Here is a 20,640-nt window from a genome sequence, read left to right on the forward strand (position 1 = left end):
TAAGAAAGAGAGAATGGCTTTGCAAATTAAACTTCTCAAATTTCATTCCAGTCTTTCTTGTGGCTATAGTACCATACAGTTTAGTTAGGGACTTTGAAACTGTACTCATTATGAAATTCACTTAATCAAAACTGTTTATAAAATCAGGTTAAAGCCTAACAGAACGCTGGTTAGTTGAATATTGACCTCAATCATATTATGCTCCATTAAAACTCCTCAAACAAAAAAAAAAAGCCTCTCAAACTAAACCCAAGAACACAGATTCTAAATTCAGCAGTAATTACTTTAGACAATTACTTTATGATGCTACATCACTTCAAAGAATTGATTTATACTTTGACTTTGTTTCCTGACAAATTGTATCAAAAGGGATTCATATCTTTGCCAGATTCCATGCTGATGATATATATTCTGTAAATTCACTGCTGCAACTTACCAGAGAGTAAGTGCTCATCGCATTGTAAAAGAATAGCTCTTTTTCTTTTGAGAAATAGTTGGAGTTTAGGCAAACTGTTTGATTAACAAACTCAACTAAATCCACATGTATAGTTCAGTACTTGAACATACCTGTGTGAGAACTCTGTCCATGCAAACAGTTTCTATTATTATTTGACCTGCTGGCAGGTGTTCCTAGAGAAACAAGGAGCTGGTGCAAAGAGCTTCTTATCTACACCAGTGAAAATGCTAACTATGGCTCTGTCTAGAAACTTTGGCAAAGAACACCTATTCCTGTGCTGCTAGTAATAAATTTCTCAGTAAAAAATTTTTTTCTAAAGAGAAACTAGGGCTGCTTTTTATTCATGCTTGTACTTTCAGAGTTCATTCGTGTTGGTTTGATCCTGGTTGGATTCCAGGTGTCCACTGAAGATACTCACTTCCCTTCCTCAGCTAGACTCGGAGGAGAAAAATATAATTAAAAGCTCGTAGGTCAAGATAAGGACAGGGAGAGACCATTCACCAATTAAGTAATGGGCAAAGCAAATTCTACAATTTCATATGTAGCAATTTTGTAGTAACTCTTTTTGCAGTTCTTTTAGAATAAACATGAGACACACTTTGAAAATGTTGTGCAACTAGGTATCAGGTATTTACTAAACAAAGAACAGCATAACTTCACCCATGCACACATTATTTAGTTTGCAATTCTGCCTTCAAATTTGTTTTCAAATCACTGGGAACAAGTATATTCCACTGAAGGTTTGTATGCATTAATTGCATTCATGTCAGAGACTGACAGAAATGTTGCAGCAAGAAACTCTCCTATAAAACATAATTGCCAATTCCCTGTCAATTCATTCTCATTACATTCACGTTCTTAATTTCTAAGAAACAGCCTTCTCCTAACTTGCTCCTGTATTTTATGGTAAAGAGTTGTTTGAGTATGTTTTGGTTTGGGGGTTTTTTTAGCATAAATAGTTGTGGTATATTTAATTACAAAAATTAACTACTGAATCTAAGTAAGCTTACAGTCCACTGCTACTAGAAATTTTAATGCACTTTGATATAAGCAAGAGTTACTACAGCAAATGCCTTATCTCCTCCTTCTCTTCAGAAAAGGCAACTGCCTTGAAGAGCACATCAGACATTTTTCAATATCTAATGAGCAACAGAGTTCAACCTGAAGAAAAGAACCTCAAGTGGTACAAGAAACCCATAAACTTTAGACATCCTGCATAAACCAAGTGTATGGACAATGGTTAATAAGGCCCCTTAACAAAACACACTTCTTAACAGCTTATGTTTCTTCTTCTTTGATCTTTTCTTTATGGAGCTTTGTAGCAGAAGCACCTACTGGCTATTGTCTTCTGCTGTTTTCAGATCTAGAATGCTAGATTTAAGGTAGCCTGTAGTCTAAATCTGCACTTCTGCAGTCCAGATAATTTCACAGAATTGTTTAGCTTGTTAGAGACCTCTAAGATATTTGAATCCAACCATTAACTCTGCACTGCCAAGTTCATCACTAATACATGTCCCTCAGTCCCACATCCACAAATCTTTTAAATACCTCCAGGGATGGTCACTCAACCACTTCCCTGAGGCATCCTGTTCCAATGTTTGACAACACTTTCCAAGAAGATATTTTTTCTAACATCCAGCCTCCCCTGGCACAACTTGGGCCATTTCCTTTTGTCCTATTGCTTATTAATTGGGAGAAGAGACTGACCCCCATCTTGCTACAACCTCCTTTCAGGTAATTGTAGAGAGTGATTTAGCTGAACTTGATGCTTTGGCAGCAAAGTAGGTACTATCTGACAATTCAACTTTTTTTTGCAAGTGAATTACCATAGCTCAGGGAATTAACAGATGATAATCAATAATCTTTTATCATAACAATTACTCTTCATAAATTCAGAGGAAGAGAAGGAAGAAGGAAGGCAATGCAAATTTCACTGGGATACAGAGCACCCCTGAAATGGGGGTGGTGTGGGTGAGAGCATGGGAAATTGTTGGGAATGGCTGGGAATGTTCAAAAATCTTCCCAGGGCCTCAAATAATTTCACATGCCAATCTTTAGTTACATATATTATTCAGTCATTGCTTTTATGTTGTTTAAAGTGTGCAAAACATCCTCAGGAGAAGAATGGCTTGACTAGAAATGTGTACCTACATTAAAAAAAGAAGAGGAAATACCAATTTTTAATTACCTTGTCATATCTTCTTCCAGATCTTCAAGCATATTATGAGTGAAATTCATTGAAAAGTTTCCTTAGAAATGAAGAGGAGAGTAAATACTTTTAATAGAGCAAGATTTAACAAATTAGTTTTCCTGCATGCTGTTCAGTATTTCTGGAGTTGCTACATCTCCTTCTAAATCAAGTTGATTTGAAAGAAAGGAGGAAATTTTAATACACATCAGTAAACATTACTAATACAATGTTAGTCATAACTCCACTGACTACAAAACTACATCATTGTAATTTGAGATTAAAAAGTCTTCCTGAGCATAGACACATAGAAGAACAGAATGGTTTGGGTTGGAAGGGACTAGGTTGCTCAGGGCCCCATCCAAGCTGGCCTTGAACATTTCCAGGGATCAGACATCCACTTCTCTGGGCAATCTGTTCCAGTTTCTCATCACCCTCATAAGGAGGAATTTCTACCTTTTATCTCATCTAAATAGTTCCTCTTTCAGTTTAAAGCCATTACTCCTTATCCAATTACTACAGGCCATTGTTAAAAGTCACTCTCCAGCTCTCTTGTGGCCCCATTTCAGGTACTGGAAGGCTGCTATAAGGTCTCCCAGGAATCTTCTCCAGGCTTAACAGCCCCAACATGCTCAGCGTATCCTCATAAGGGAAGTGCTTCAGCCCTCTGATCATGTTCATGGCCCTCCTCTGGACTTACTCCAACGCGTATCCTTGTTATACTGGGCATCCCAGAGCCAGATGCAACACTCCAGAGAGACATAGAGAGGGTAGAATCACCTCCCTCCACGTGCTGGTCACAATTCTTTTGATGCAGTTCATGATACAACTTCCTGGGCTGCAAGCCTACAATGCTGGCTCATGTTGGGCTTCTTGTCAACAAACACCTTCAAATCATTCTCCTCAGGGCTAACCTGATCCCTGACTGCTTGGACAGGTACTCTGTATTCCTCCCAGGCTACCTTTCCTTGCTTCCACCCTCTCCAGGCTTGCTTTTTGTGTTTGAGTTTGTCCAGGAGCTCCTTGTTCATGTTCATCCATGCAGGCCTTCTGGTGTTTCTGCCTGACTTCTTTGTTGGAAGGCATCGCTCCTGAGCTTGGAGGAGGTCATCCTTGAATATCAACCAGCTTTCTTGGTCCCCTCTTTCCTCCGAGGCTTTATCCCATGGTACTCTACCAAGCAGGTCCTTGAAGAAGCCTAAGTCTGCTCTACTGAAGTTCTAGATAGTGAGCTTGCTGTCCTCCCTCCTCGATGCCCTGAAACTCCACCATTTCCTGGTCACTGCAGCCCAGGCTGCCCTTAAGATTCACATTCCCCAGCAGTCCCTCCTTTTTAGCAAGAACAAGGTCCAGCACAGCACCTCTCTTTGATGGCTCCTCTATTACTTGGAGAAGTTATCATCAACACAGCCCAGGAACCTCCCGAATTGTGTATGTCTGGTGATGTTGTTCCTTCAGCAGTTATTGGGGTGGTTGCAGACTCCCAAGAGGACCAGGGCTTGTGAATGCAAGGCTGCTCCAATCTGTCTATAGAGGACCTCATCTGCTTGGTCTTCCTGGTCACGCAGCCTATAGGAGACTCCCACTACAATGTTACCCCAACTATAGTGTATCTTGAGTACAATGAACATGAGCTACTAATTTGCATCATATTTTGGCATTGTGGTTTCTGACATCAGTATCTCCTGTCAAGATGCGTGAATCTTCCTGTCTCTTTTTTAAATATGAGCCATTGTTCTTGTCATAGCTGATATATTCTTACCTGTAAAATTTGTGTCTCCAGAAATAACAAAGCTATCAGTCATATCACCAAAAATTATCATCGCAAAAGGGAGACTGCTTCCATGGGCTACCGCCAGCAGAGTGCCTAGTATCATTAATAATTTATCTGACCAGCTGGAGTATCGAAACTGTAAATGAGAAGAGAAATTTATTCTAACTGTTGTATTAGAATGCTAACTGAATGCTGTGTCTACAAAGTCAAGAAAGTAAAGAAAAAGCTGTCAGTTGTACACCTACTGTCACAAAGCTACAACTTTATCTCTTTAGAAATACAGTTTACAAAACAATTTAAATGTACAGGTATAAATCCTTTCTATGTAAGCACTTTTATACTATAAACTCTCAAAACCAGAGAGATGTGCCATTTTAATGCATTAATATCTGCCCCTGGATAAGAAAGATCATAGGAAAACAAGGCATAAGAAATTTACTCATTTTATATTTGCCATTTAAAGTTCAAATTATAAGAAGTTTTAATGGAATTATGATAATTAAGGCAATAATTGCTTTTACTGTAAATTCATTATTATGCAGCCAGAAAAACTGTCCCTAATGTACCAATTATAAAAATGTATTGAAATCCTAAACCCTCTTGCCAATGAACTTAATAAAGTTTGAGCTCATCTATTATTCTGTACTATAAAATACTAAGTTTACTGATGTAAACTATAGTTGTATGAAGTAATTGTGCAAGTGCAAACTGATATAGCAAAGCAAAGAAATTGGGCATTGGCCAGCATCACAGACTATAGTTTTATGTCTGTTATTTGCAGTATCATTGCTGTATGTTACACACAATAAACCTACAAAATATAAAATATTTCAGTATTAATAAAAGAGGACCTAGGATTTACTTGATTAAATATTAAAAGATTGTCTTTTAAAAAACATACAGAAAATTTTAAAGAATCTGATACCTTTTAGTATACAATTTTTAATTTTAATTTTCATCAGTGCCATGGAATTGCCCTTTTCTGCTGACTCAGGTGACTGAATAATGAATGATGGGGATAATTACTGTGATTAGTACCTGACTCCGGTAATTTAGAGGACAAGACCACACATAATCATAGGTACATGGTCACCCTTTTCATTGTGTCAGAAGAAATGACTGAACATGGCAATTCCTATCTTTCACAAACAAATATCTGGTATAGGTATGTTTAACATGATAAATTTCTAAGGGAAGACTCCCAAGAATCCTTACCAGTAATAAGAGAGCTTCTTTAGTACAACTACATCCACAAAAAGAACTGCTTGATTTCTATACTATAGCCAATATTCTGTAGTATCAAAGTATTTGGTAGAGACAGCATTATATATGCAGGACACTAACATAATTGTAGCTATTTTTGATTACATTTTGAAATGTGCCTGTGTGTACATATACATACACACATATAGAGAGAATAAACCTTACCAGTGCTAATGGGCTGACCGTCTTAGGTTTTTCCCCTTTCTTCTGCTTCTTCTTTCCCTGGCTAAAAAATGGTGTGGCAGTTTCAGTGAATTTAAAAATGGACCCCACTTCACAGAAATACTAATTCAACATATTAATGCCTTTCAATTATATTATAGTTATGAAATAACTCTACTGCAAACAATTGTGCAAAATTAACATGATTTATTGAGCATTCTTGAGATGTTTGTATTTAAATCTTCAGCAATATAAGTAGCATCACCTCCTAACTTCTGTAAATTTAAGTCATGTTCTTCCCAGTTCACCCCTTCAAGGATGAAACAACACCAACGGGGTTGGTGGTTCCACTATCTGGTCAGGGAAGTTGTGAACCGAAGCACTGTATAGCTTTCAAAACAGAAGAGAGGAAAACTTTGGTACATAGCAGATCGGGAATACATAAAATGTTCAAGATATGTAAAATGTTGATTCACTTGCATACTAAAAATATTAAGATAATTTTTAGCAGATGACATAAATGCATCCAAGATTTCCATTCCAACATAATTTTTGTCATATTTTAGAATTGTTTTTCAGTAAGTCTCTAGTCAATGCTGTGGACACTTAGTCCTTTAAAGGAAAAAAATAAATAGTCCTTTTGCATGAAATAAATGTACCAATCAATGCTACCCTTACTCTTACAAAGTTTTCTCTTACTAGGTTTTCCTAACAAAATAAGGTAAAATAAGATTTAAAATATGAAATTCAATAAAATATAAACCAAAGTAATGGAGTCTAATAAGCTTCAATGCATTATGTTTACAATATTAAAGAATACTTACTGTTTGCCTTCAAATTCATGACCCTGGCTGGATGCAGCGATCTCATGACTATTTCCATCTGCAGTATACTTCTTTTCATCTTCAGAAGGCATTTTAAATTTATTGAAGATAGTTCCCTGTAAAATAATATTTGACTGAGGAATACACAATCTTAAGACAAGGACAGTAATCTCAACAACCATTTGTTTGAAAGAAAAATATGGACTTATTACGATCAGTAAAGTTATTAATATCATATATTGCAAGTGAATATTCATAATGCACAAGTATAAGCATATTGAAAAAAGTCCAGAAGTTTGGAGTTTCCTTACAAACATCTATATTCTGTATTTGTATCCATTTGATAACTCTAAGTCATTCATTTAATCTCATTTGAATGACATGAGAATGATATTTTCTGCAATTCAGCACAGACATACAAAATAAATGAGAAATAAAATGTTTATTTAAAAGAATATGCAGTTAATTGGATTTGTCCCAATTTTAGTTACTAGTGAATTTATAAAATACCTCTGATTTAAAAAAAACCCCAAACTACTGACATACCGTGAAAGGTTGCTCCTGGTTTGTGTCTAGTCCTCTGAAAAAGTATTCTAATGTGAGCAGAATTAATATGGTTAAGGACATGCAGCATGATTGGACTTTGCTTCTGTTATGTAAGACAGAGATAACAAATAGCTTTCTCTTGGATTTTTTCCCACTCCAATTGCCTCGCCTATTTTAGATAATACAGCGTATGCACTTTGGACTGCACATCCCTTTTCCTAAAGGCAATAATACTAGCCCTCGAAAGCATGCATATTTCATTGTCACCTGGGAAAACAAGCCTGAATACTTTATTCTTCCACCAGAAAACATTCCCTGTTATAGGTACTGTTGTTTTAATTATGCCCCTTAAAACTCAAAGGAATTCCTCCTTACCTTGTTAGAGATGTTGCTGAATGCTCGAAGTAACTGTTGCACTTAAGGATGAATCCATTCTTGAATACACGGTGAGAATGAAACCAGGTAACACCAAAGCATTGTTTTAATCTTTTGCTTCCTTTCCCATCTTCCAAGTCTAATCCAGGAAATCATTACCCACCTAGCAGGAAAGAAAACAGGGTTTTACTATAGTGCATATAGTTTCTCATTTGAGTAACTGCAGAACAGCAAGACGAGTTTCAGACTCAGTTTAGAAAAGTTTTGGAAATAGCTCTGGTCAGCAGAAATTTGCCCAATTAGTATTCTTCTGATTTTTGAATGTGTGCTCATATTCTAAACTGTTTCAAAAGGGCCATTTGTTTTATTGTGGAATGTATTGTTTTTATCAGTATCTGTAGGCACGACTTTAATGAAAATAACAATTATTTAAAACATTTAAAATAAATTTATTGCACTTCTTAACAGTAATTTCAATGTATGTATTGAAGTAGACATGTTCAACACTTTTACAGACGTAAAATTTACGAGAAATTAAATAAAAATACTTGTCCTAGAAGGCAAGTAGGTTTATACAAATTTCACTGCAGGTCTCCTATCACTTTACTCCCACAAAACTTACTTAATCTGATAAATACCCAGAAGAAATTATTTTTGTTCCTTATTGTCATGCATGCCTGTAATCTCAAAATGGTGGTGAAACAGTATTTTTATAAGGTTTTGGAATAGAGATAGTCTTATCAGATTGAGGATTACTTTAGAAAGGGTAGTTTTGCATTTCCAGTCAAGCAGAATATAAAGGATTAATAAGTATAGGTATTACCCGTTTATGAAAAGTCATTGTGATATATTTGTATAGAAGTCTATCCACAGCAGTTAATGGGAACAGTGGATTTTAACTTGTGTGCCTAAATTCTTTCCTGGACTTGATCTTAATGGACTGGTCCCATTATTTCAGTGGGAACCAAAAAAACTAAAATGAGAAACTTTAAAGAAAAGTCAATCGATCAAAAAAAAAAAGGAATAGTATATGCAGTTCTTTCACAACTGTTTCACCTTAAAGGGCAAATAGAGAGAACAGTATGAGATCTGTCAGAATGTTCTGTTATCTCATTGCAATGTCTTGATGCTATTGAATTGCAATCATGATAAGAAACGGAAATAGAAATAAAACAGATGAGCGATTTTTACCAGAGTCTCTCTTGCCTGCATACAGTAATGCAAAGAAAATGAAAGATACCTGGTTTTATAACACTAGGAGCTGAAGCAACTAAACTGATATTAAAAAGTGGGAAAATAGGGAAAGTACAGTATTTTACATCTATTTAGTAAGATACAATATCCTGTAATTTCTTTATAGCTTTTGTACTTTGTTCAGTCACATAGTTCCACAATTTCAGAGAATTTGAAATCAGAGAAGATCACTAACTCTTTCTTCTAATCTCTTATATCTTGTTTAAAACTGATAATTTGGGTGAGAATATATAATTTCAGGCTGAAGAGATTAAATCCGTAAAATAAACCAACAACAGAAGAATCTGTGGCATCACCATGGCTCATTACCTGAGTATAAAAAAAACATGTAGGTGAACATAGTAGCTGGTTCACAACCAAAGAGGTACAAAAACATCTAGAAACAACATAGGTGCCAGTCAATCTAATCCGAGGAGAAATACTTTCTCATCCAAAGTCTGGCGACTGGTTTTGCCCTAAATACATTAGCAGGATTCATAAACCCAGTGTTTGAAAAATACTGTTTTCCCTCAGATCAGTTATTTGGTTAAATCAAGAGTTTACTCTCGGTTTCAGCCAATCTTTGATGTTATCAAGGGGGATTTTCTAGTTCTATAGGCAGAAGACTTGAAGCATGAAATCTTGTATAGACATTGTCTGTATCGAGTAGACATTGACCAGATGCTAAGCGAAGATGTCTTGAAAGCAGAGTATCCTGATCATTCAAAAGTTCATGAAGAAAGAAAACATTCCTTTTTTTCTGCTTCTATGTACTAGTCATAAAATATCTCACAGAAGAGGGATTTAAACAGAGATGACCAATCTATGACCTTTGAGCTACTTAAGGCTCATAAACAATTCAAAATTCCTTCCCAAACCAGTTTGTTATGCTATGACTAGAAGAAGCAGAGATCTGGTGATGTGGGAACTGTTGGACAATTCAAATCCCTTGCTGCAGAAGCAAGTAAAAAAAGGCTGATAAACAACATCCACCTGGACTGTCTGAAGCTCTGCCACATGTCCGTCTCAGCCCTATCCAACAGTGGATCAGTGGGATTGTATGAAGAGAATGACAACTGCAGCTCACAGAGCTCCCTCTATTGAGTTATGGGGTAAATGTTTTAAGAGATTTTAGCCAGTTGAAAGTTCTCTAAAGTGACTCATCGGACCAGGTAAGTCTGCCTCGTCTAAAGCAAAGCCTGTACAAGAGGAAAACTTCTAATTCTACATTAAAAATTGCAAGTGGTCTTAAGTTTGTTAGACCTATTGGCTAACTGCTTCTATGCTCCATTTCCCTTCACAGACATTGTTTAGTTGAAGATAGAATAACACCTCTTGGATATTATTATTTCTGTGAAGCTCTGCATCATCAGATATATTTTCTATGTGAAAATACTTATACATATTCATATGGTTTACTCAGTCCCCTCTTTATTAAGATAGTAGACAATTTCCCTTTGTTCCAGCATTATATTCACACATCTTTTTTAGAATTTTAAGCATAAATACTTCTTACATGTTTGAAACACGACCATAGGTCCCTTGAAATATTCTGTCAACATTAATTCTGTTGACTGAAGCACAGTTAATTCCCTTCTCTTATGTGTTATAAATGCATGGTTTGAATAATCTCTCTTGGGCACTCAAGGACAATGAGAGATTGTATTGGTACAATAAACTAAACCTTAAAACCTTCTTTGAGTCATTGCTCTTACAGATCATTCACCAGGCTTTTCAGTATAACTCTGCTATTTAAGTCATATTTTGCATGATCATAACATAATTTTTGAACCACAGTTAGGTATATATGGATCATCCTATACTGTACTCACTATTAATTATTTCAGATTGTTTCCATCTATTTAGTTATCTAAATTTACTTATCCAACACCCTTCTTGTGTCAAAATGTCTTAATATTTTATTAACAAACTGATCATGAGACAGTTTCTAAAACTGCAGGAAAAGGCATTTGAAAAAAATGGCTCTCATGTTTTGTGGTGAAGTTTCAACTACTTATGCTTCTAAAAAATAATTTGTGTTGAGAGAATCTCATCCCACAAAACATACATTGTATCTGTGCATTTTTTTTATCTGATGCAGGCCAGCACATCACAAACTGACACATGATATTGGAACTACTGACACAGAAACTTTAATCTAACTTTGATATCAGAGATAAAACGTTCTGAAATGATGGCATGATGCCTTCAAAATTTTCTAAACAATATAAAGAAAAACTAACCTTTTTAAAATATACTTATCAATAAAAATAGCAAACAAGACAAGAAACTGAAGCAAATACTTCAACAACTGCATATATTGTGGCCAAAGAAAATCCCACAAACTACTTTTTTCTTCTATTCACTTTAAAGATGGTGAGTTGGATTTTCCAATAAGCACCAGGTAAGCAAAATGCTGGAAAGGATTGTGGGAATTCTGTAATGATTCCTCAATGACATTCAACCCTAGCACAGATCAGAACACCTGTGAAGAACCTCTGATTTACAGTACTAGGAGAACTCCTGTTCTACTTTAGCAGCCTCTTTCCTGTTAATCAGGGCTGGAAAAGAATAATACTCTGTAAAGGAATTTTGCCAACTTGGCTACCATTCTATCAATGAGAATCGTTCTATGTGAAGGGAATTATTATACTGTCAGAAACTGGTAATTTTGTGTTCCTTTAACTATGCTGTATGCTCAGCTACAAGATAATGCCTATTGTAGTTGCTGGACATTTTATTTTCCTTGGACAAAGCATGAGAACAAATCAAGTTAATGTAAGCATCCAGCTTCTGTTTGCATTTAAAAAGGAAGTCTATTCCGAAAAGCATGTTTTAAAATTACAAGACTCCACTCTTATTATCTGTGATTTGATTCGGAGTTAATTGTTTATTCTCATAAGGAGGACTACCACAAACTAAAGTAATATCACTTGATTCCTATTACTAATGTGCCAGTTTTCAGCTTTACAAACTCAGTCTTGTTTCTGAAAACATAATCTTTACTTGCTGAATAGTTGCATTTAAAGTTATATTATTACTACAGTTATAACAGAAAAATGCATTTAAAGACATATAGTACAGAACATTGGACTTTAAAAATGTTCAGGACTTTATTTCACAAATGAAAACTGATGGGAAAAAATAAACAAAATTACTTTTTGTGCAGGTGGAAAACATTTTACCCACTTAAATCTGAATAAAACATATATTACTACAACATGTCCAGTTTTTGTCCATATAACTTTTCTAGGCAAGGATATGCCTGGTAACATTGTAACAGGACAAGTAATCCTTCCCTCCCTGAGTGCCTTTGATTGGACAGCCACCTTTTGCCATGCACAAAGAGCCCTTTGTACACTGAATACACACAGCTTAAAAGTATTCAGCAGTTACTGATTAGTTACCATACATTACCATGTTTTGATAACTTGAATTAATGAAATACTAAAGTGGGTGTTGGTATGTTCAGTGCCCTGAATCAAGAAACAGGAAAAATCTTTGATGGCCAAGAAGTCCTCAGTGAGGTGGGGTAGAGCTGGTTTCTACTGCCCCTGGAATGGATCTTCATTGGGATTGAATTGCTGTCTTCCAAATCCTTGCTTTTCACTTAGGATTTTATTTATTTTCATGATGATGTTGCTTTCTCTTGAATCCTTAAACTGCTGCTTAACTCAATTTTAAGAGTCTTACCTGTCTGCAACCTTTCTTACCTTGCAGAAGCCCATTTTATCAACTTCTTTGCAGTTCTTGCTCCAAATTAAGAAGTTTCCTCAAAAGTCTGAAAGATGGTTACACTGCTGTGTCTTGATCACAGACAGCTGAGTGCCTGAGAAAGGAGTTTACAAACTCAAGTCACTACATACGAAATATATAACAGCATCAATATTATATTCTATACAGAAATCAAAGCTATTGACTTATTCCCTTGTACAATATTATTCAAAGCCATATTTTATAAATACTTGCATTCTATTCCATACTATTTGTGAAATGTCTAGATTACGCAGGAAATTATGAGAATTAAAAACCTCTCATTCAGCTTCTTCCTAGTAATATTGATTCCAAATTTTTATTTATTTCTACACCTACAGTTCATTATATGTGGAAGACATATAATGTCAAAATGCCATCCTGTCCACCCTCCTTCCTTCAGATCACATCAATCATTACACATTACGTTCTCTACAGGTGTTTCTATTCTGTACCTCCATAGTTAGTTTCCAAAAGCAAAGATGGAGAACTTCAGACTATCTGAACTACTTGGAGGTTTTTTGGATATTTAATATGAATTGTCCTCGAGATAATTTAGAGCTGTTATCCCTTCCTTATCCACAACAGATAGGAAGAACTTCCACTTCACTTTGCAGTACTTTCAAAATTTTAATGCTGCTTTCACAAGCGTTGTCTGTCCTCTCTAGGCAAAAAAAAACCCAACAAAAACAAAACCCCAAATAAACAAACAAACAAACCCACACAAAAAAAACCCCATCAAAAAACGTTTCTATAACCCTTCTAGGCAGAATTGGCACAGTTGACATTACTATCCTCAGGACCCAAAATGTTTCACAGCTTTTGTTTTTTTATGTAAAGTAGCCCAAACTGGGGGTTATTTCAATAATAGCCAAATATTTTTAAATTCTGTAAGTAATTTGACTTCCATTTTCTGTAGCAGTGCAGAAGTACACTTACTTTATTTAATCTTATACATTGGACTTTGTTACTGTGGTGAAATGACCAAAAATAGTCACTTCTTTCAGTTCATGTCATAAGACATTGACTATGGCACTGTGACCATGTTCTGCTTGTTAGTCTTTAACCACAGCCAAATTGCTCTGTTCCTTTTTGATGTTTACTGTAAAACAAACGATTGTGCACTCCAAGGTAAATGTGTTTCTACAGGCAATTGGATACAGTGCAGACACATGTTCACAAGCTCCAAACCTTTCAAGTAGCCATAATCATAGACAATAGGGCTAATGCTCCCTCACATCATTTCTGCTTCCAGAAACATCTGCTACATGCCACAGCTCTGCCTTACATGTCAACACTAATGATTCCTGCAACAATCCAGGGAGACTTAGCAGGAAGATTCCAGTTATGATATCAAGATATGTCTGCATGTGATCATTTTGCACAAAACACTTCAAAAGAGACTGGAGAAAATAACCCCCTCACCATGCAGGACTTCAGCAATTCAAAAATCAGATTTCACTATTTTGTGGCTGGCTATATTGCGGCTACAGTTACTGAAAACGCAATTACCTGCAGCCCTTCTAGTGATTCAGACTAGATGCTCTAATGTCTCATTAATCCATCTGCATCTTCTCTTAACTTCCCATTTCGCTAATTCCATAAGGATCTTTAACCTAATTTCCATAAATTCATCATAAGATCATTAAAATGTATTTTGATTGCAACCAAGTTTATTGCTCTACCCCCACATATTATGCTTGTTAAGGGAAAACCAACATTTCTCCATATACTTCCCACTGAAACTTGAATTTATTAGACCTTTGCCTTGCAAATCCAGATTTCAGGGTATCTTTCTTGTTTATTTCTTACTGATTTCTAAGTATAAACTTCGTGTAAAAGTGACATAACATATTAAACAGTAATGCAATCAATGACATTTAAGAAGTGCTAATCATGGTCAAACTCATATGAGTAATATTAGTAAATTGAGACCTTCCTGCCAAAAAACTGCAGAAAGCACCCATACAAGATGTTCAACTAATCAGCAAGCCTCAGAGGTCTTCCTCAATGTTCCTCCCCTTCTCTGTGTGGACAGCGAAATCACAATATGATTTCCTATTTCCCAGACAGAATGGGAGATAAAGGCTGTAGGTCAGAGCCAGAAGGACTGTCAGGTAGCTCCCCAAGAAGTTGATATTCATGGGGACCCTTGAACCACAAGGCTTTGGACAGTGTTCCAGCACCACACAATGATAATTGAAGGAACAAAATGGTCTCTGCTCATATTCTAACTTGCTCACCCTTTGCACTCTAGACATCCTCCTCTCTGACTCAGCCGTGTCACGACCTCTGTACAGTTTAAGCATTCTGTTTGCATACAATGACACGTGGCCCTGTGTGAGTACCATGATACTAAATGTAATTCCTTGATTTCTTTTTATAGTCAACAATAAATTATGAATGATTAACAGCTCACCCTGACTGAATAAGGTGTTCAGAGCAGTCCCGTTTCCATATCATCATTCACTGAGAGCAAATGAGTTTTTTAGTATGGAAAATGTTAAAGGAAGCAACTCTCAGCATCTCACTTGAACACCTAGTCAAACTGAGATACCTCCTACTGTAAGAAGTCTGCTCTTCTTGTATTCCTTGTCTGCACCTGGCACACAAGGAATTCTGTTCCAGTAGAAATTAGAGAACGTAATGCCAATATCCTAAGGATCCAAAGATTCCCTGTGGGCAAGGTATGCTTGTTAAACGTTACAGAGATTCCTCAATGGGAGCATCCTCTGTGGTTCTTTGAATAGTCAGCACTATGAAGCAGAACTAAATTTGGAAAATTGATCTTCTTTAAACTACCTCTGGTGAGTATCTATGGGACTTGGCATGAAAACAAAGCCTTTTATCATACCAATAGAGGACAAGACCTGGCAGTGACTCCATGTCATGAGCCATTTGCTCATGAAGACATAGGATTTTTTGTGGTGTCTGAGGACAGATATATTGCTAAATTATCCCACATCCTAAAGAAGACAGATGATTTCTGCAGTGATCACACATGGCTGACAATCAGTTCATGAAGACATCCACTGAGCTGGAAGTTACAAGCAGGCGTGACCAGAACCAGGCCAAGTCCTTTAAGGAAACTGATTCCATGGCATGGTGCACATGAGAGAGGAGAACTTATCTGCCTAGGTTATTTATGGAACACCTTGGCAACACATTAGCAAAGAAAGATGCTTATTACTGTATGTGACAGGACCAGAAGAATTTCTCACACACCAATTGGATAATCTAATGTGTATATGAAATTGTATGTTTACAAGAACAAAATTATTGAAATACAGTACTTCATTTTGTCCAGATATATACGTGACAAAATCTCTTTCTGAATATTGCTGTGGTGCATTGTTTCACAGGACAGACTTACCACATACTTTCCTAATAGATTTCCACCTATATTCATATTTTGAGTAAACTGAACTATTCAAGAGTGGTAGGTCTGTCAGGGAAAGCATGTGTACATGTTTTCTTAAGGGCGAAAAATTGAAGCTAAGTCTAACTCATCATGAGTGCATGGTCTTTTCATGCACTGTGGGTTGGATTGTGTTATCACACTTCATTTGTTACAGAGTTCATCTTGTTCCATTAAATCCGTCATCAGATTGACAATATCCTCTCTTTCCCAAGAGGGTGAAGTTGGGCAGGCAGAATAATGCTTACCTCAAGGTTTCATAGTAAGATGTTCCCCATAAACATTTTAACCCCAAGAACAGTAAAAGTTATCTTGTTTCTTTTTATGTGCTACCACTATGGTAGTCATCAAAACATCGTTTGCGCTACCACAATACTCATAGTGGTGGCTATTCTTATAATGGTAAACTAAGTAAACTGATCTCCTCCCATCAGATCACATGGATACAGATAAGGAGTTGATCATCATGCCATATCAGATCACTCATACATACATTAGTGTTAAACCATGATAGGAAATAGAGGAAAAGAATAATTACATTTTTCACCTCTGAAAATCCCCTTCTACATAAATATTTAGATGAATACATGGAAAAAGAGGGGTGAATAACAGAAAAGGAGAAATATGTACGTGTATCTTCTATATCAGCAAAATATGAGTGGAAATAATGGTGAATGTTACCAAAACATTACCTTTGCTGTGCATCAGTTTTGACCTAGCTAATAATAAAAACATTCAGGCTTTGTCTCTCTTTGGATCTGGGTGTATAGTACTAGTCTAATGATGTTTAAAAGTGGATTTTCAGTTTCTGATTGTTAGGCTTACCTTATAGCTTCTGAAGTGAACCATTTACTAACTTGAGGACACACCCTGAAAGCTATACCATACAGATGGATTTCTGCACACTCAAAAAGTCTTTTCACTTCAATACCAGTCGCCCAGAACACATACTATACATACAAGGATATAAGGGAAACTCAGACCGCAACTATACTGAAAATTCAGGTAAAGTGACAACTAAATAGGCTTTTATGATCGAGTTATGAAGTTAAAACCAAAACAGTGGTAAGAAAGGAGTGTACCCTGCTGTTTACTCCTGCTTGGGTTGTGCTGCTCCTAAGACATGGAAAATTATTATAACAATAGCAACTGAACTGACTGAAGAGTGAACAAAAGTATTTGCTTAATACTTGAGGCTACTGAATTCAGAAACTTTTTAAATGGGGCTTTTGGAACTCAAGGATTAGCTTTCCTTAACTAGTAAATATTGCACAGCCTCAGAACGGAGTATGATTATCAGCTACACTGCAGGAACAATTTCCTGTAAGAAATTTAGTAGGCATATGTCTCAGAACAGTTATCTGAGCAGTCACTGGAGATTTGGCTAGCAGGTTATTCTACCTAGAATGCTATGAGATTGTAATATAATGTGAATCCTGGAAAAATTGTTGGTATTGGCATCTGGGAATGTATCTGATCAAACAGAACCGGCTTTCAGGTAGCAGTGGTACAAGAGTTAAGTCAGCAAGAGTAATTATGGGACCTGTGAATCAAGCACGACTACAATGGGAAGAGCTGCAAATTCAGCTTCAGCAGGTATAGACAAGGAAAACGGACAAGGTAATGAAAGTAAGAAAGACTACAAGGAAATCCCAGTCCTGTGGATCTGATAAAAGGTCCACATACTGTAGACATTACAGACTGTAATTTTCAGAAATACAGTCCTAAATGACTCACAGCCTCCATTTAAAATAAAGATAAAAAGAAATAGAAAAGGGAAAACAGTCCTCAGAGTGGGTTTAGCTCTTCATGTAAAAAGAGGTAGTAATGGTTAACTGCAGAATATCCTTGGACAACATGATAAAAACTTCATTTAGTGGACACCAATGAAACTGCAGGAAGGAAACATGTTAAAATTTGAGAAAAAGAGGCAAGGATTTGAGAAAATGGGATAGAATACATAAATTCCTTGCTGGCTCATTTTGTCAAGCTAATCAAAAATCATGAGGAGGAATGAAAACTAGAGACAATAACAGGTCTCTCTCAGCAAAGCCCTTAAACATCATCTCTTCCTCTCAATAACAAAGACTAGGGACTCTCTGCTGTCTACTTGCCCCTGGTCTAGTGGTAAAATTACAATATAACCAGTGGAAATGGCCAATAACAATATTAGTACTGGGTGGTCAAGGGAAGAACATTAACACTAGTGCCATGATGTTAATTGATACTGTACTGTCAATAACCACTCTTCAACAAATATTTGTTCCAGCTCTAACCCACAAAAGAGGGAAAATGGTAAAACTTACTGCATTATATGCATGAAAGGATGTTCAAGTACCTGTGTTAAGATATCTGCCTGAAGTTAATAGCTGCCAAGTTCAGGAGTCTCCTTCTCCTGTTCCTTCAGGAGTGGGAGGATCCCTTTTAGGAACACCAGGGAATTATTGGCACAGCCTTGTTGAAACAAAATGGATTGGCTGTAGATTTTGTTACGGATGTTTGTGAAATTGGGCCTGACCAGTGGGAGGTGAGGGTGGAGTGATTCCTGCAAGTCATTGATGCTTTGTTATTAAGAATCCGGAGGAAGTTAAAACAGTGGATATTTGGGTAACAGAATTTCCTCAAGTTTTGTATGTCTGTAACTTAAAATGTGAAAAAATAGAAATTGTGTTTTAATGGCAGAGGAAGGACTCCACCATCAACAAGTTTACTGGAAAGCAAGATCTTAGTACAGAGACCTATTATTTTAACATCCCATTTGTCCAGGGTTAAAAGCAATGGAAAAAAGCTAAAAGTGAGTTTTTAACACTTAAATAAGGTAGCCATCTCTCAGGTTGGTTGTATGCCTGAAATTTGTGTAACACTGAGCAGAATATTTGACTGCTATTTTGTTACTGATTTAGCCAGTGCTTTCTTGCAATTCCACTAACAGAGAAGAGCTGGTAACAACAAACATTTACTTGTGAGAGAAAGCAATGTTGTTTTATCCATGTATCTCAAGACTTTCAGATCAAACATATCACATATGCATGAAATTACCATCAGAATGTGTTATGTTATACCATACATGAGTAATCTGTCAGTACATGGAAAAACTGAAAGTTTGGGAATATACTCAAGAAGTAGTCAGCATTACTCAAAACACAGGCTTCAGAGCTAGTCATGACAAAATTCAGATACAATCTAAAGTGAAATATTCAGTAATAGTTTTAGGTAGAAGGAATGGCATCAGCAAAGGGTAGAACTGAGTATGAGAGTCCATGCATGTAAAAATTGTATTAGTTTCACTTTTGGAGCTGCTTACATTTTCATGACAATCATATTTGCAGAAATGAGAAAACTACTAATCAAATTAGTGAAGAAATCTCACAAACAAGAATGGAAAGAAAAAAAAGAAGTGAAACTGCACTAGTTCAAACGCTGGGATTTAGATGCCCATTATTGCACTCTGTTTCATGTTCAGCTGGCCACTACTGATCTACACAGTGCTGTTTAAAGAACACAGAAATAAAATGCTTTTGCTTCAAGATTCTTAAGACTTGTGGGGGAAAACTCTATTCTGTATTAAAAAACAGGTTTAGCTTTAATATAAGCAATTAGCTTTGGGTATACATCGCTAGACGCTATTTTGCAGTAGTACATATCACACATGCTCCACTAAAGTACATATCACACATGCTCCACTGAAGTACATAATGGTGGAAAAGTACAAACTGGATATGTATCAAACCTAGGCTAGCTGGATACACGCTGTATTTTATAAATAAGAGCTTTCTGTAGAATAAGGCAAGACTTTATCACTAGCTCTATAGGGCTTTTAACCCTATAGAGTTAAATATAACTGGAACAGAACAGAAGTGCACTTTACCTGTTTATGTGTCTCTCACCAGATAAAAGCTCCGTTATTGACTTCGTGCCACAGGTTATTCAGTGTGATTCACAAATGGCTCCAGTTTTTATCAAAAGGATGGAAAATCCTCTATTAGATATGCTCGGGAAAATAAAAAGAGCTGTTTGCCTTCACTCTGCACAAGCAACAAAGACACAAGCTCTGCTAATGCTGTTAAAAGAGAAACCTAAAGGAAATGACCGAGCTTCATACTTAGTTTCATGCCGGATACATCAAGCTTTAACTATTTGGCTACCAAAGTAGATTAAAAATTACCTACAAACACAGAATGGAAATCTGGTAGCCTCTCAGTCATGGAAAGGAAATCCTGAACATATGTTAAAAAAAGCAGAGAGAAAAAAATATGCAGGTCATGTAAAAGCCTACCAAAAGGAAACATACAGAGGCAGCAATATTTGAATAGTCAAGTACACACCCTTGCCAAGGTTGTGGTGGTCCCAGTAGACTTGACATTTGAAGAAACTCCCAGCTTGCAAACAAACCAAATAAAATCATACAAAGCTCGGTATAAAAAGATAGTGCAACTTTACAACATGAAAATGTGGAAATTGAGGGGAGATTACTATAGAAGCTGGTAGATAGGTGAAGCATAGAGAGTATGGTGTGGTCAGGTAAAAAACACTTGCACATAATGAGCACTATGTACACTTTCAGTAGATTTGTTTCAATAGGTGCATGAGCAAGATCATGTAGGGGATGCTTGAATGCAAAAGGGACTATTAGAAGGTAGCTAGTTG

At 36.3% G+C, this 20,640-nt stretch overlaps 1 protein-coding gene across 1 annotated transcript in view; it reads right to left on the minus strand.

Moving 5' to 3' along the window:
* Nucleotides 1–20,065, minus strand: part of ABCB1 (ATP binding cassette subfamily B member 1) — a 50,145-nt gene extending 30,080 nt beyond the window's left edge. The window contains exons 1-7 of the mRNA XM_008629889.2: nt 19,862–20,065; nt 12,536–12,651; nt 7,590–7,752; nt 6,669–6,784; nt 5,848–5,908; nt 4,408–4,555; nt 2,646–2,706 (exon numbers count right to left, since the gene is read on the minus strand). Coding sequence (XP_008628111.1) covers nt 2,646–2,706; nt 4,408–4,555; nt 5,848–5,908; nt 6,669–6,760 — 362 coding nt within the window. The 5' untranslated portion in view covers nt 6,761–6,784; nt 7,590–7,752; nt 12,536–12,651; nt 19,862–20,065. The remainder of the gene's footprint in view (nt 1–2,645; nt 2,707–4,407; nt 4,556–5,847; nt 5,909–6,668; nt 6,785–7,589; nt 7,753–12,535; nt 12,652–19,861) is intronic.
* Nucleotides 20,066–20,640: the final 575 nt, after the last annotated feature.

Source organism: Corvus brachyrhynchos, unplaced genomic scaffold, assembly GCF_000691975.1.
Source record: "Corvus brachyrhynchos isolate BGI_N302 unplaced genomic scaffold, ASM69197v1 scaffold142, whole genome shotgun sequence".
Lineage (NCBI taxonomy): Eukaryota > Metazoa > Chordata > Aves > Passeriformes > Corvidae > Corvus > Corvus brachyrhynchos.